Below are 16,647 nucleotides of genomic sequence, written 5' to 3'. Positions count from 1 at the left end.
CTAGGCGATTTGGGCTCTACCTAGTGGCGATGTGAGGTGTACCCCTAGGTGATTTGGGCTCTACTCCGAGGTGATGTGAGGTGTACCCCTAGGTGATATAAAGTATGTGGCTTGGTCTCAAGATATGGGTGAGCCCCGACCCCAACTGTTAGCCCCCCAGCTCGTTGACTTGTGGAGCAAGTGTAACGAGCTTCATGAACGAGCAGACCGAGCTGTTAACTTATATTTCGAGTCGCCAGTGAATCCGAGGCGGCACTCTTAGAACCCTTCTTTTTCTTCCTTTTTTGTTGTAGTGTAAGATTGTGAGGATGGCTTTGTTCAGAGCTAAATATTTTGTTAAGTAAATACTTGTTTATTTTGAACGAATGTTGTTCCGAAGCGATTTTTCTTCTTCAAAATTTGAGCCAAAAAGAAATTATATCCGAAGCAAATGTTTAGGTACCGGTGTTGAGGTTACCGAGTTTTAGCAATTTGACTTAAATATTCACGGTTGCGACCCGATCCAATTCAGCCGATAACCAGTGTTTAGAAACGAACGGGTGCACCAGTGTTAGGAATAACTGGGGTTTCTGAAAACAGAATTTTAGTCTGCTCGGATACTTCCGTTCAAATTCTGTTTTGAATATTTATATAGCGCGCTGTGACCGAGGTGGTGTAATGAGTCAGTTCGTGGACGTGGCCATCGCCGTTAAGAACTGTGATATGAGTGTGTTTGGAAAGAGACAGGGAAAGCCCGAAGTAAAAATTTAGTATAAAAAAGAAAGCAGAAGTATGGATATACGGACCCCACTCCCCCCCTCTTTTTGATAAGCGGGGATGGCTGAACTCGTCTGAGCACAAGCTGCATACGTACCCTTTTCAGGGATCAAGCCATCTCGTAGTTCAAGTTTACGCGTATCTTAGGTTTTTAGCGGTAGTATTTCCTGAGGTGTATCCACAGCTAGGACAGTCTCGGCCTCCTCGGGATCAGTTGTGTCGGTAGTGGGGTTAGGATTCGTCATCTCCACCTCAGGCTCATCGGTTGCTTTGGGAGGAGCAAGAGTCCCGAGAACAGCCTCCAGAACTTTCTTCTCTTCGGCCGCCTTCTTTTCCTCGGGGTACTTCTCCATGCTTCGGCCAATCTTCGCTGTTTTATGATTGACTTCAGCTTTAGATTCGGCGACGAGGTTCCGAAGTTTATGTGCTGCCATAAAACAATCCTGTAATTCTTTTGGCTTCCCCATATCATTTTTACACCATTAAGCGTTGGGAACTTGAAGCAGAGATGATATGTCGAGGCGATGGCTCGCATTAGGTTTGACCATGGGGTGCCCACAATGGCGTTGTAGATAGTCGGCTGATATGTGACAGAGAAATCAACTATCTTTGTTATTCCACTGGCCTGGACTGGCAGCTGAATAGTTCCGAGTGTCATCAGGGTTTCTCCAGAGAATCCAAGTACTGGCCTCGGAGTCTGGTTTACTTGCGACATGCCGATGTTCATCTACCGAAGCATCTCGTGGAAGATCACGTCAATCGTGCTGCCGGTATCAATCAATACCCTTGACACGTCGTGGTCTCCAATGGCAAGTGTGATGACCAGAGGGTCATTATGAGGCCTGTCGAGCCCATTTATCTCACTTTCTTTGAACATGATTACATCGTTAGGTTGGTCAAATGGCCTTAACTAGTTGTTGGGTGCTTCGACTCATCTTTGATAGGCTTTGATCGCGACCATGGTGTCGGGGCAATACGCAGATCCTCCCATTATTATGTGGATTCTTTGCCATGTACATCCACGCTCCTCGTCGGGTGTTCCCCAGATTCTCTTCGGAGACTCTGGCTTCCTTGGTTCGGGACCCCTTGCTGTGTCCACCTGCTCGGGCTGAACTTGTTCTGGCTCTAGGTTTTGAAGGTTATGTTCGTCCGAAGCTCTCCGACTAGAAATTTGGCCGCTAATATTGCTCTGAGGCTCCTGCATCTGGAAGTGTGATGCCCGAAGGTTTTGTGATGCTCGCAGTATTCTTGTTCGTCACCTGGTGGTTGACTTCTTGTCCAAGTAAAAGAGTCTCTTCCTAGTTCTTGGCCTCGGGCTGCATCGATTTGGTAGTTATGGGCTTCTGAGAAATTACGCCTCTCGTGGTGTGTGTATGTTCTGCTCTGATTCGTCTTGTTCTGGATCGGTGGACCTGCTTGTGCTTTCTCGGCTCGAGAAGCTTGCTTCGTCGGCTCGTGTCTCTTTGCTAGTAACTCCATTTCTTCTTCGTGGGCGACAAAATCCCAGACTCGGTGCAGTGCATCGCGAATTGTGGTTGGTTTGGATAGATTCAGCTCTTTTCTTAATTCTGACTTGTACCAGAGGGCTTTTTTTAGTGCTGAAAGGGCGGCCACGTCGGTAATCCCCTCGACCCTGGCTAGCGTTGACTTGAAAGTCGTGAGGAAATCTCTGAATGGCTCGTTAGGCTGCTGAGACAGAGACCACAGATATGCGTCGGATGTTCCGGGATTGATAAGCACAGAGTACTGCTTGAGAAAAAGCGTGGATAGCTCATCGAAACTATCGACCGAGTTTCGAACTAATCTTGTAAACCAGTCCAACGTAGGTCCTTTGAGATGCTCCACGAATTGCAAGCACAGACCAGCGTCCTTCTCTCAGGGTTTGAATGTTGCTCGGGCCACATATATCATGAATGATTTAATGTGCCCCTTTGGGTCGGTCGTCCCGTTGGAGTAGTCAATTTTGAGCTTTCCCGGATCAGAGATCGTTGCTTCGGAGATTCTTCTAGTGAAAGGTGTATTAGGAGAATCTTCTAAGATTCTGTCGATGTTTGGTGCCGAGGAGGACACGCTATGCATCTGGGATTTGACGAGCTTCATATCGGCTTCTGCTTTGGCTAGGGAGGCTCTGATTTTGCCGAGCTCTCGTTCTCTCTCGGACTCTTCGGCCCATCTTATGTTTTCCTCGGTTTCCTCGTCATCAGTAATTTCGGTCCGCTCGGTAAAGTTAACTCCAGCTCAGGGTTGTTCGCCTTACGGATTGCCCGACTCTTTCGTTTGGCCTGTCGTGTTTGGCTCGGCGGGATCGTCCAGATTCTCGCGTCGGGCGGGCTTGGCTCGGGCTGCGGCTCTAGTATTTGTCGGTCGGTGTTTCGAAGATGGGTCTCGTCGGGTTGATGCCGGGTAGGTCTCTTCGGGCTCGTAGCGGCCGAGTCTGAAAGCGTGTGGTTTTGTGTTGTCTGCAGGACGCGACTTCTTCGATTTGCTGCGCCAAGGTCTTGTTTTGATCGTCAGCTTTCTTCTAGAGTTGGACCATCATGTCTTTTAGCTCAGCTAGGGGTTCTGAGATTGCTGGTTTGGTCTGAGGATCTTGCGGGTTTGGAGGGATCGGGTTACCTCCGACTGGTGGTATCTGACGATTGTCTTCGGTCTTCGTCTCCTTTGGTAATTGAATTTTGCGTTCTTTGAGTAAGAGAATTCCAAAGTATTCTCCACAGACGGCGCCAAACTGTGGAAGTCGAAACTAACACAATCGAGATTTGTCTAGGGTTTTAATTTAGGGATACGATATGCAAGAATTCTCAAAGAACAACAGAAAGAATTGTAACCAAAGATGGTGTTCTTGATATTATTGATGAAAAGAATAACTTTGATCGTACAAAGAATTAGATCGTAAAAAAAAAGTGTTTGTTTGCTTTTGAGAGCTTTGTGTAGTTTAGAGCGTTTTTTCTTTTCCCCCTTTTGCGAAGTCCTTGAGTCCCTTTATATAGAATTGGTAAACCGTCTTTTCAGTGACATATTCGGAAGATTTCCTTTTTCTTCGGAGTCGGCTTAGAATATCTTGGATAAGGAATATTTCCTTATTTTTTCGTGGATATTTGGAAGATTTTTTTATTTGACTTGATCCTTCGAGATTCTTCTTTATCATTTCCGAGTATCCCGGAAATGATCCTTCTTTTTTGGAAGTTATTTCTTTTATTCGGAAATGATACTTTGGAGGTGAATATTTACCAAGTCTTTGTCTCGGGTGACTAAAGACTTCACCTCGGCTGACTTTGGAGACTTCACCTCGGGTGACTCTGAAGACTTCACCTTTGGTGACTTTGGAGACTTCGCCTCGGGTGACTCTGAAGACTTCTCCACGGGTGACTTTGAAGACTTCGCCTTGGGTGACTCTGAAGACTTCGTCTCGGGTGACTCTAAAGATTTTGCCTCGGGTGACTTTGAAGATCTCGCTTCGGGTGAGTTAGAAGCCTTTGCCTCGGGGAACTTGTGTAATCGGCTCGGGACAGGGCGCTGCTGTGGCCTGTCCCCCTAGGCGATTTGGGCTGTACCCCGAGGTGATGTGAGGTGTACCGCGAGGTATGTTGGGGTCGGTTTCACCCTTTGGCGCCGAGCCAGACTTAGAACACTTTGGGAGTATCTCAGTCACCTCGGGATATCTGTCTAAACGATTTAGTATACCCGAGCCCAATCGCCTCGGGGATACATTAACTAGACTACGAAGGCACCCGAGCTCTACCGCCTCGGGGGCACCCGAGCCCAATCGCCTCGGGGGTACCCGAGTCCATCGCCTCGGGGATATCCTGAAGCAGACATCAGAAGCACCCGAGCCCAATTACCTCGGGGGTACCCGAGCATGGTCGCCTCGGGAGTTTCCGAGCCCATCGCCTCGGGGACACCCGAAGAAGTCACCCTAGAATGCCCGAGCCAGTCCTTCATGTGTACCCGAGCCGGTCTTACAAGTTCCCCGAGGCGAAGTCTTCATCGTCGCCCGAAGCAAAGACTTAGTAAATATTCTTCTTTAAAGGTATCATTTCTAAGCATATTGTCATTTCCGAAAAAGAAGGATCATTTCCGATAATCTCGGAAATGATAAAGAGGAATCGCGAAGGATCAACTCAAATCAGGAAATCTTCCGAAAACTCCGAAGAATAAGGAAATTATCCTAATCCGCGATATTCTAGCCGACTTCAAGATAAATGGAAATCTTCCGAGAATATCGCTGGAGAGACGGTTTATCACCCCTATATAAAGAGACTCAAGGCTCAAGCAAAGGTAAGCGACATCGCTCTAGAAATTACACTACGCAAAGCTCTCACAGCACAAACACTTTTTCTTTTACGATCAAACTCTTGTACGATCAAAGTCATCTTTTTTCATTGATAATATCAAGAACACCATCTTTGGTATCAATCGTTTCTGTTGTTCTTTGAGAATTCACGATTATCGTATCCCTAAAATAAAACCCTAGACAAATCTTGATTGTGTTAGTTTCGACTTCCACAGTTTGGCGCCGTCTGTGGGGATACTTTAGAATTCTCTTACCCTAAGACGCAGAACTCGATTACTGAAAAGCACGATGACCGAAGACGGTCGTCAGACGCCACCAGCTGGAGGAGAAATCCCGAACCCTCCGAACCCTCAGAACCCTCAACCCGCCGATCCGACGATCCTAGCGACTCTAGCCGAACTGAAAGATCTGATGGTTAAATTCCAGAAGAAAACTGACGACCAAGAGAAAGCCAACCAAACCTTGGCGCAGCGAGTCGACGAAATCGCAACACGCGGGCAACAAAAAACCACACGTTTCCAAACTCGGCCACCACGAGCTCGGAGGGACTTGCCTGGCATCAACCCAACGAGACTCACGTTCGCGACACCAACCGGCAACACCAGAGTCGCAACCCGAGCCGACCCTGTCAGGCGTGAGGACCAGGATGATCCCACCGAGCCGGACGCAGTGGACTTGACAGACGAGCCAGATCTTCAGGATGAGCGTACCCGAGCCGGAGCTAATTCCGCCGAGCGAACAGACCTTACTGATGACGAAGAAACTGAAGAAAACATAAGGTGGGCCGAAGAATCCGAGAGAGAAGACGAGCTAAGCAAGATCCGAGCCTCCCTAGCCAAGGCGGAAGCTGATATGAAGCTCGTCAAAACCCAGATACATAGCGTCTCATCCTCCGCGCCGAACATCGACCGAATTTTGGAAGAATTGACACCGGCAGCACCATTGACGTGATCTTTCGCGAAACGCTCCAACGAATGAACATCGACATGTCGCAGGTGATTCCGACCCCGAGGCCTGTCCTCGGATTTTCAGGGGAAACTTTGATGACGCTTGGAACCATCCAACTGCCAGTCCGAGCCGGCGGGGTAACAAAGATAGTCAACTTCTCGGTCACCGACCGACCTACCATCTACAACGTCATAATGGGAACCCCGTGGTTAAATCTAATGAGAGCTGTCGCATCAACATATCATCTGTGTGTCAAATTCCCGACCCCTAATGGCGTGAAAACGATTTGGGGCAGTCAGAAAAATTCTCGGATGTGTTTCATGGCAGCACACAAACTCCGAAACCCTGTCACTGAAGTGAAGGCTGAAACGGATCACAAGAAATCGAAACTTGGCCGGAGTGAAGAGAAGGCTATATCTAAACAGTTATAGCAATTACAGATCGAGGAGGCGCGCGAGGAGAAGAAGCCTACCTCGGATCCTGTAATCTCCATTAGCCTCGACGACGAACGGCCTGAACGATGCGTGGAAATTGGCAGCGACTTAACCGAGGAGCTCAAGACCGAGCTCATCTCATTCCTCAAAGAGAACATCGACACCTTCGCCTGGTCGGCTGAAGATCTACCTGGGGTAAGCATCGACGTAATCTGCCACGAGCTGAATGTTGACCCATCTTTCAAGCCCATCAAGCAGAAGCGAAGAAAATTGGGTCGGGATCGCGCAGATGCAGTGAACGCCGAAGTAGAAAAGCTCCTGAAGATCGGCTCGATCTCTGAAGCAAGATATCCGGACTGGTTAGCAAATCCTGTCGTAGTTAAAAAGAAGAACGGCAAGTGGAGAGTCTGCGTCGATTTCACCGATCTAAACAAAGCTTGCCCTAAAGACAGTTTTCCGCTCCCGCATATCGATCGTTTAGTGGAAGCAACCGCGGGAAATAAGTTGCTATCATTCATGGATGCCTTCGCAGGATACAATCAGATTCTCATGCACCCCGACGATCGCGAGAAGACAGCATTCATCACAGACCGAGGTATCTACTGTTACAAAGTCATGCCCTTCGGACTCAAGAACGCTGGCGCAACGTACCAACGGCTCGTCAACAGGATGTTCTCCGAACAGCTCGGGAAGACGATGGAAGTTTATATCGACGACATGTTAGTCAAATCCCTCGAAGAAAGCGATCACATAGCCCACCTACGTGACTGTTTCCGTCAGCTCAACAAGCACAACATGAAGCTTAACCCGGCAAAATGTCGTAACTCACCGAGGCATCGAGGCAAACCCGAAGCAGATCGATGCCCTACTAAACATGCCCTCACCGCAGAACAAGCGCGAAGTCCAACGTCTCACCGGGAGAGTCGCAGCCCTGAACCGTTTCATCTCGCGATCCACTGACAAATGCCTAGCTTTCTACGATACTCTGCGCGGGAACAAGAAATTCGAATGGACCGATCGCTGCGAAGAAGCTTTCCAGGAACTGAAGAAGTATTTAGCTAATCCACCGGTGTTAGCGAAACCAATCCCGGGCGAGCCACTATTCCTGTACATCGCAGTCTCCGACACGGCTATAAGCGGAGTCATAGTCAGGGAAGACAGAGGGGAGCAGAAGCCGATTTTTTACGTCTCGCAAACTTTTACCGACGCGGAAACACGCTACCCGCAAACTGAAAAGCTCGCCCTCGCCGTAGTAATGTCAGCTCGGAAGCTACGGCCATATTTCCAGTCTCACTCGATTGTCGTCATGGCGCCCGTATCGCTCCGAACCATCTTGCACAGTCCAAGCCAATCGGGACGCTTAGCCAAGTGGGCAGTAGAACTCAGCGAGTATGACATCGAATACAGAAACAAAACATGCGCGAAATCTCAAGTCCTGGCCGACTTCATCATCGAGCTGCCAACAGAGAACGTCCGAGAAGAGTCACCCAACGCCGTTTGGATCCTCCACGTCGACGGCTCATCCTCAAAACAAGGTTCTGGCGTCGGAATCCGCCTCGCATCACCAGAGGGTGAAATCCTTGAACAATCTTTTCGGCTAAATTTCGACGCGACTAACAACGTGGCTGAGTATGAAGCGCTGATAGCAGGACTTAAGCTGGCTCGGGGACTTAAGATCAACAAGCTGCGAGCCTTCTGCGACTCCCAGCTCGTGGCTAATCAATTCAATGGAGAATACGCGGCTCGCGATGAACGAATGGAAGCGTATCTTGCTCTCACGCAAGACTTGGCGAAACAGTTCGGAGAGTTTGAGTTGACCAGAATCCCACGAGGTGAGAACACATCGGCCGATGCCTTAGCGGCTCTAGCTTCAACCTCCGACCCAAATCTGAAGAGGATCATACCGGTTGAGTTCATCGAAAAGCCGAGCATTGAAGATAATAGCAAGGATCAAGTTCTAACAGCTCGGGAGACAGAAGAACTGGAAGAAATGGACATCGAACAACTAGACCAGCAAACTACGGACGCAACCGAGCCCGAATACGGAAGCGACGCCAAATGGATCGGAGCCATCCGAAGCTACATTGCCGATGGAGAAGTTCCTACTGAAAAGTGGGCAGCTCGGAAGCTTAAGGCCAAAGCGGCTCGGTATACTCTGATCGACGGAGAGCTCTTTAAATGGCGATTTTCTGGTCCTCTCCTTATCTGTGTCGAAGGAAACGAAGCTCGGAGAGCCATGGAAGAAGTTCACGGCGGATCTTGTGGAAACCATTCTGGCGGAAGAGCTCTGGCTATAAAGATCAAACGCCACGGATATTTCTGGCCGACGATGATCAAAGACTGCGAGAAATTTTCTCAGCGGTGCGATAAATGCCAGAGGCACGCACCAACCATTCATCAACCCGCCGAGCTCCTCTCTTCCATCACTTCGCCTTATCCGTTCATGCGATGGTCCATGGACATCATCGGACCTCTACACAACTCCAAACAGAAGAAACTCGTCCTCGTACTAACAGACTACTTCTCCAAATGGATCGAGGCGGACTCCTACGCCAGCATCAAAGACGCGCAGGTCGAAAACTTCGTCTGGAAGAACATCATATGCCGCCACGGGATACCTTATGAGATCGTTACAGACAACGGATCGCAGTTTATTTCGGCTCGGTTCGAAGGATTCTGCGAAAAATGGGGAATTCGCCTCAGCAAGTCTACGCCCCGGTATCCTCAGGGGAACGGACAGGCCGAAGCGGCAAACAAGACGATTCTCGACGGAATAAAAAAGCGCCTCGACGCAAAGAAAGGCCGCTGGGCCGACGAATTGGAAGGAGTACTCTGGTCACACAGAACCACGCCACGGCGAGCCACGGGAGAAACACCTTTCGCCCTTGTCTACGGCACGGAGTGTGTGATTCCCACCGAAGCCGAGATCCCGGGACTGAGAAGACGTTTTCTCCCCGAGCAGGAAAATTCCAACACTCAGATGATGCTGGACGAGCTGGACTTGATTGACGAAAGAAGAGATTCGGCTTTGGTCCGAATGCAGAACTATCAGAACGCAACGGCTCGGTACTACAACTCTCACGTTAAACATCGCCGTTTCCACGTAGGAGATCTCGTACTGCGCAAAGTTTTCCAAAATACCGCCGAGCAGAACGCAGGCAAACTCGGCGCGAATTGGGAGGGACCTTACACGATTGCAAAGGTAATCCGTCCCGGCGTCTACGAACTCATCAACATGAACGGCAAAGCGGTACCTAGATCCTGGAACGCAATGCATCTAAGGAAATACTACCGCTAAAAACCTAAGGTACGCATGTACTCGAACTACGGGGTGGCTTGATCCCTGAAAAGGGTACGTAGGCAGCTCGTCCTCGGACGAGTTCAGCTACCCCCCCTAATTAAAAAAGGGGGGGAGTGGGTCCGTATACATATACTCCCACCTAACTTTTTAACTAATTCTCTAGTTTTTACCCTTCGGGTCATTAATTTTATCCACCTCGACATCTATCCTAAAAGTCACCTCGGAAACTTTTTAACTAATTCTCTAGTTTTTACCCTTCGGGTCATTAATTTTATCCACCTCGACATCTATCCTAAAAGTCACCTCGGAAACTTTCACGGTCACCTTACCGACCTATAAAGCTAAAAGTTCGTTCGGACGATGGCCACGTCCCCGAACAGAAAAAGCTCTTTTCACCGCTTCGGTTACAGCGCGCTATATAAACAGTCGAGACGATTCGGTCGGAGATATCCTGCCATAAAGAAATTGTCTTCAGAAAACCCAGCTGACTTCGACACTGGTACCCCAGTCCGTTTCTAAGCACTGGCTTCGACTATATTAGCTCGGGTCGCAACCGATAAAGATTAGTCCTACTTAATCAAAACCCAGTTATCCTAACACTGGTACACGATTCATTTCATTTTCGGCTCGGAAGTTAAGACGTTTGGATATAACTTCTCAACGAGCAATTCTTAAACCCGGTTAACTTAACACCGGTGCATGATTCTTTTTTGCTCTCGGCTCGAAGGATAAAACCAAATACTTGACATTAGTTTTGAATTCAGTTCGGGAAAGTGTTTTAAGAAAAAAATACTTCGACATAATATTCAAAGGATAAAGCCATCCAGGCATGTCTTACAAAGAAAAAAGAAAAGAGAACAAAAGAGACATCTCGGGATCAGATCGAATCTTGGTTAACCGGCGAAACTTGAGCTACCTCGGTACCTCGGTTCGAACCGGACTGGTCGGCAACACCTAGCGCCACCGCGGCACCTTCGATCGAACGGTTTCCGAAGCTGTCATCAACAGAATCCGGGGAAACCGGAGGGAGCTTCAAGTCCTCTCGTAGCTCGGTCCCAAGACGGACGTACTCGTCCTCGGCACCCCCATATTCAGCAGTCCACTGAAGGACCTCAGCCTTCTCGTCTTCAACCCTCTTTCCTTCCTCCAGCTCGGCTATCAGCTCGGCATTGGCCCGCGCTTGCACCAAGTACATATAGCGCGTGGATGCCTCCCCGAACTGGTCCATCTTCGCCTCGATAGCCCTGACCTTCTCGGCGAATTCCCTTTTGGCTGCCCTCCTTTCTCTGACAATCTCCTTCTCCCGGAGAGCCTTCTCCTCGTTGAATAACCGATGGAGCCGTTCGACCTCGGCCTCAAGCTCTCTCTGAGTCCGCAAGCTATCCTCAGAAGCTTTCAATCGCTCCACCTTCTCGGCTTTGGCCAACGCCTCAGCCTCCTGTTTAGCCGCGATCGCCTCGGACAATTTAGCTTCGATCTTAGCTCGGGACGTCTCCGATCTCTCACGGGCCAGCTCGGACTTCCGAGCTCCAGAGTCATAGGCCCGAACCATGGAGTTCATCGAATGGAAGGCCTGAAATAGAACAAGAATTATTAGCAAGTATACATGGAAACGATAGTAAAACAGGTCAAGAACGGATCGGTAATACCTTCAAGAATCCGGCAGCGGTTTCACGGTAGTTTTGAGCCTCCAACAAGGCATCAGGAGCAGACAGTGGCGGCCCGGAGCAGGAAGCGACAAAGTTCGCCGAAGCAATCTTATCCTTGTACACTGGAGTTTCGCTACGACTCCTTTTCTCCTTCCTAGAGACTCCCGAGCCATCGCCTCGGGGTCTTTTTCCCCTAGATTTGGATTTCGCCTCGGCGACTGGAGCAGCAACGACCAGAGTCCCTACCGCCTCGGGGACGTCGGCCGTAGGGGAGATGTGTCCGACCACCTCGGGAACGATCTGAACCATGTCCCGAGGTACATCAGTTGCCTCGGCATCCATGACGACCTCAAGGTTGGCCTCGGGAGGAGTAGGAGGTCTGAAGTTCGCCTCCAAAACGGCTTTTTCCTTAGCCGCCTTCTTTTCAGCAGCCTTCCTGGCTCTCAGAGATTGCGCGGCTCCTTGCATTTCGATGAGGTGATCTAAACGATGGTCGGATGATTCTGAAGAAGACTGGCAGGGAGCTCCGTGCAACAAACGCAAGGCTCTCTCAATCCTTTCCTGGGAAAAGTGCTTCGTCCAATCACACTTCCGAGCTATTAGTTCGTCGTGGAGGTCTAGAAAGCCTTCGGGAATGTCTTCGAGAAACGACGGGTTCCGATCTGCATGAACAAGAGAAACGGTTAGCAAAGAGAATTATAAAGAACAAGACAGCAAATACAGCTTCGGGCGTAGTACCGATTTGTCTCCACTTTCCAACAACTTTCCCTAAGTAGTCCTCGTGGACACTATACTCATTCAAGGCTACAAAGAAGAAATGGTCGGTATATTTTTCGTCCTTGCTCGGGAAACCGCCGATAACCCTCCTATTTGGCCTCGGAGATATGTAAAATCTCTCAACAGGGCCCGGTATTCGCCGGATCTCTAGGAGATTCCTTAAGTGGCTTAGGTCAACCAGGTTGACCGTCTCAATACTTCGGACTAAAATCCCCACTAGATGCCGCAAGCCTCGGGTCGTTATCTGAGACAAAGCGATCTTGTACGACCACAGAAACGCCAAAATCGGCCTCGGGATTGGAAGCCAAAGGAAGCAATGATAGAAGAACCCCTCGTAGAGGGTAAAAAACCCCTCGGGTGGATCATCGGCTCGCTCATTTGGAGTTGGAAGCCTCAGTTCAACCCCCTCACTGAAACCAAATCGAGCCTTGAGATCCCGAAGGGAATCTTCCGTGCATAAAGTAGAACCCGGGGGATCAGGTTTCCTAGCCTTCTTGGCTCGTTTTCTCTTCTGCTGACCCTTGGCTGCTCGGACTTTAGCTTGAAGCAACCTAGCCGCCTCGTCAGAATCGTAGTGGACTTCCTCGGCCTTAATAGGAAGTAGAGGCGCCTCGGGGGCGTTTCGCCAGCACGATACTCCAGCTTCACCAACTGCCGGAGGATGGACCCTCCTTCTACTCAAAATCGCCTCGGGATCATCAGGCAAATCCTGATCCCGAGCCACATTCGCAACCGCGTCTTCTCGAACAACGAAACGGCTCGGGTTTTCTTCCCGTGAAGCCGACTCTGCATCACTCCCACGGTGTAACACGATCTGATGGTCCGCCTCGGGGTCGCTCGAGGAACTCCAGACCATCTTTCTCTTGTAGACGGGGAGAAGAGTGTCGCCTCGGGGCGAATCGCTGGAATCAGATAGAGACATTTTTTGGCCTCGGGAGATTGAAGAAGTTGATCGGAGGAACAAAGTTTAACAGATCGGGGAAATCAACCTAGATCTAACGACGGTGGCGCTATGACGGAAATATTAACGGAAAAGTAGAAAATTCAAGAACTCAAGATCAGAGAGAAGAGAACGAACCTTGAAAATTTTCCTTTGCAATTGCGAAATGAAGAAATGAATCGGAGGCTTAACATTTATAGAGATTTCGGGGCGCGTCGGGTACGAACGAGCCAAATAAAACACATCGAATCCGCGTCTGAGGCGCGTCGGGCACAAACGAAGTAAGTAAGATACTTCGCATCCGCACGAGTCTCGGGAATCAGCGAAAGGACCTTTCCACTTCTCGAGAAGGAATCCCAACCGTCACACGCCAAGAGAAGATGAAACGACAGAGGAATCCGAATCGCCAAAAACTTAAAGGACCGAACTGTCCAAAGTAAACGGCTCGGCCTAAATGTCATAAAGCTCATCACGCTTGGTTCTCCAAACTAACGAGCTGGGGGGCTAACTGTTGGGGTCGGTTTCACCCTTTGGCGCCGAGCCAGACTTAGAACACTTTGGGAGTATCTCAGTCACCTCGGGATATCTGTCTAAACGATTTAGTATACCCGAGCCCAATCGCCTCGGGGATACATTAACTAGACTACGAAGGCACCCGAGCTCTACCGCCTCGGGGGCACCCGAGCCCAATCGCCTCGGGGGTACCCGAGTCCATCGCCTCGGGGATATCCTGAAGCAGACATCAGAAGCACCCGAGCCCAATTACCTCGGGGGTACCCGAGCATGGTCGCCTCGGGAGTTTCCGAGCCCATCGCCTCGGGGACACCCGAAGAAGTCACCCTAGAATGCCCGAGCCAGTCCTTCATGTGTACCCGAGCCGGTCTTACAAGTTCCCCGAGGCGAAGTCTTCATCGTCGCCCGAAGCAAAGACTTAGTAAATATTCTTCTTTAAAGGTATCATTTCTAAGCATATTGTCATTTCCGAAAAAGAAGGATCATTTCCGATAATCTCGGAAATGATAAAGAGGAATCGCGAAGGATCAACTCAAATCAGGAAATCTTCCGAAAACTCCGAAGAATAAGGAAATTATCCTAATCCGCGATATTCTAGCCGACTTCAAGATAAATGGAAATCTTCCGAGAATATCGCTGGAGAGACGGTTTATCACCCCTATATAAAGAGACTCAAGGCTCAAGCAAAGGTAAGCGACATCGCTCTAGAAATTACACTACGCAAAGCTCTCACAGCACAAACACTTTTTCTTTTACGATCAAACTCTTGTACGATCAAAGTCATCTTTTTTCATTGATAATATCAAGAACACCATCTTTGGTATCAATCCGTTCTGTTGTTCTTTGAGAATTCGCGTTTATTGTATCCCTAAAATAAAACCCTAGACAAATCTTGATTGTGTTAGTTTCGACTTCCACAGTTTGGCGCCGTCTGTGGGGATACTTTAGAATTCTCTTACCCTAAGAACGCAGAACTCGATCATTGAAGAAGACAATGAACGAAGACGATCCGCAAATACCCGTAGTTGGAGGTAACCAGATTCCTCTGAACCCTCAAAACCCCCAGGCTGATCTAGCAATCTCGGCGACCCTAGCTGAACTGAAGGGTATGATGGTTCAACTCCAGAGGAAAGCTGACGATCAAGAGAGAGCTAACAGAACCTTGGCGCAACAGATCGACGAAGTCGCATCCCGTGGGCAATGCAAAACCACGTGTTTTCAAACTCGGCCGCCACAAGCCCGAAGGGATTTACCTGGCATCAACCCAACAAGACTCGTGTTCGCGACACCAACCTACAACACCAGAGCCGCAACCCGAGCCGACCCTGCCCGACGAGAGATTCAGGATGATCCCGCAGAGCCGAACGCAGCAGACCAAACGAACAAGCCAGGTGATCCGCAAGACGAGCATCCCCGATCTGGAGTTAACTTCGCCGAGCGAACCGACCTCACAGATGACGAGGAAACCAAGGAAAACGTAAGATTGGCCGAAGAGTCCAAAAGAGATCGCGAGCTCGGCGAAATCCGAGCCTCTCTAGCCAAAGCGGAAGCCGATATAAAGCTCGTCAAGTCCCAGATGCATAGCGTTTCCTCCTCGGCACCTAATATCGACCGAATCTTGGAAGAATCTTGCAATACGCCTTTCACCAGAAGAATTTCCGAAGCAACAATTTCTGATCTGGGAAAGTTCAAGATCGACTCTTACAACGGGACAACCGACCCAAAGGGTCATATTAAATCATTCGTGATATCTGTGGCCCGAGCCAGGTTCAAACCCGGAGAAAATGATGCTGGTCTGTGCTTACTGTTCGTGGAACACCTCAAGGGACTCGCATTGGATTGGTTTTCAAGACTAGATCGAAATTCAATTGATAGTTTCGACGAGCTGTCAACACTTTTCCTCAAGCAATACTCTGTGCTCATCGACCCCGGAACTTCCGACGCAGATCTGTGGTCTCTGTCTCAACAGCCCAACGAGACGTTAAGAGATTTCCTCACGACTTTCAAATCAACGCTAGCCAAGGTTGAGGGAATCACAGACGTAGCTGCCCTTTCGGCTTTGAAGAAAGCTCTCTGGTACAAGTCAGAATTCAGAAAAGAGCTGAACCTATCCAAACCTACTACAATTTGCGACGCGCTGCACCGAGCCTCAGATTTCGTCGCCCACGAAGAAGAAATGGAGCTACTAGCGAAGAGACACGAGCCGACAAAGCAAGCATCCCGAACCGAGAAAGCCCAAACAGGACCGCTGAGCCAGAAGAAGCCGAATCAGAGTGAAACGTACACGCACCACGAGGGGCACGTTTTCTCAGGAGCCCACAACTATCAAGTCGACGTAGGCCGAGGCAAAGGTCGTGGGCGAGGAAGAGATTCATTCACTTGGACAAGAAGTCAACCCCCAGGTGACGAAAAAGAATACTGCGAGCATCACAAGACCTTCTAGCATCACACTTCCAGATGCAGGAGCCTCGAAGCAATATTAGCGGCCAAATTTCTAGCCGGAGAGCTTGGGACGAACATAACCCTCAAACACCTACAGCTAGAACAAGTTCAGCCCGAACAGGTGGACACAGCAAGGGGTCCCGAGCCAAGGGAGCCAGAGGCTCCGAAGAGAATCCGGGGAACACCCGACGAGGAGCATGACGGAACACGACAAAGAATCCATACGATAATGGGAGGATCAGCGTTTTGCCCCAACACCGTAGCCGCGATCAAAGCCTATCAGAGACGAGCCGAAGCACCCAGCAACTGGTTAAGGCCATTCGACCAACCTAACGATGTAATCATGTTCGAAGAAAGTGAGACAAATGGGCTCGACAGGCCTCATAACGACCCTTTGGTCATCACGCTTGCCATCGGAGATCACGACGTATCAAGGGTGTTGATCGACACCGGCAGCACTATTGACGTAATTTTCCGCGAGACGCTTGGGCAAATGAACATCAGCATGTCGCAAGTAAACCAGACTCCAAGGCCAGTACTTGGATTCTCTGGAGAAACCCTAATGACACTCGGAACTATTCAGATGCCAGTCC

The 16,647-nt window shown here is 49.5% G+C and overlaps 1 protein-coding gene across 1 annotated transcript; it reads right to left on the bottom strand.

Moving 5' to 3' along the window:
- Positions 1 to 10,610: 10,610 nt before the first annotated feature.
- Positions 10,611 to 11,850, bottom strand: LOC110229049 (uncharacterized protein At3g60930, chloroplastic-like). Its single transcript, XM_021027830.1, has 2 exons — positions 11,383 to 11,850; positions 10,611 to 11,306 (listed from the first exon to the last, which is right to left on the bottom strand). The coding sequence occupies exons 1-2, from the start codon at positions 11,848 to 11,850 to the stop codon at positions 10,611 to 10,613; spliced, it is 1,164 nt and encodes a 387-aa protein (XP_020883489.1).
- Between the last annotated feature and the right edge of the window lie 4,797 nt (positions 11,851 to 16,647).

Source organism: Arabidopsis lyrata (genome assembly GCF_000004255.2).
Source record: "Arabidopsis lyrata subsp. lyrata unplaced genomic scaffold ARALYscaffold_4, whole genome shotgun sequence".
Taxonomy (NCBI): domain Eukaryota; kingdom Viridiplantae; phylum Streptophyta; class Magnoliopsida; order Brassicales; family Brassicaceae; genus Arabidopsis; species Arabidopsis lyrata.
This window is presented reverse-complemented; position numbering and strand designations above follow the sequence as displayed.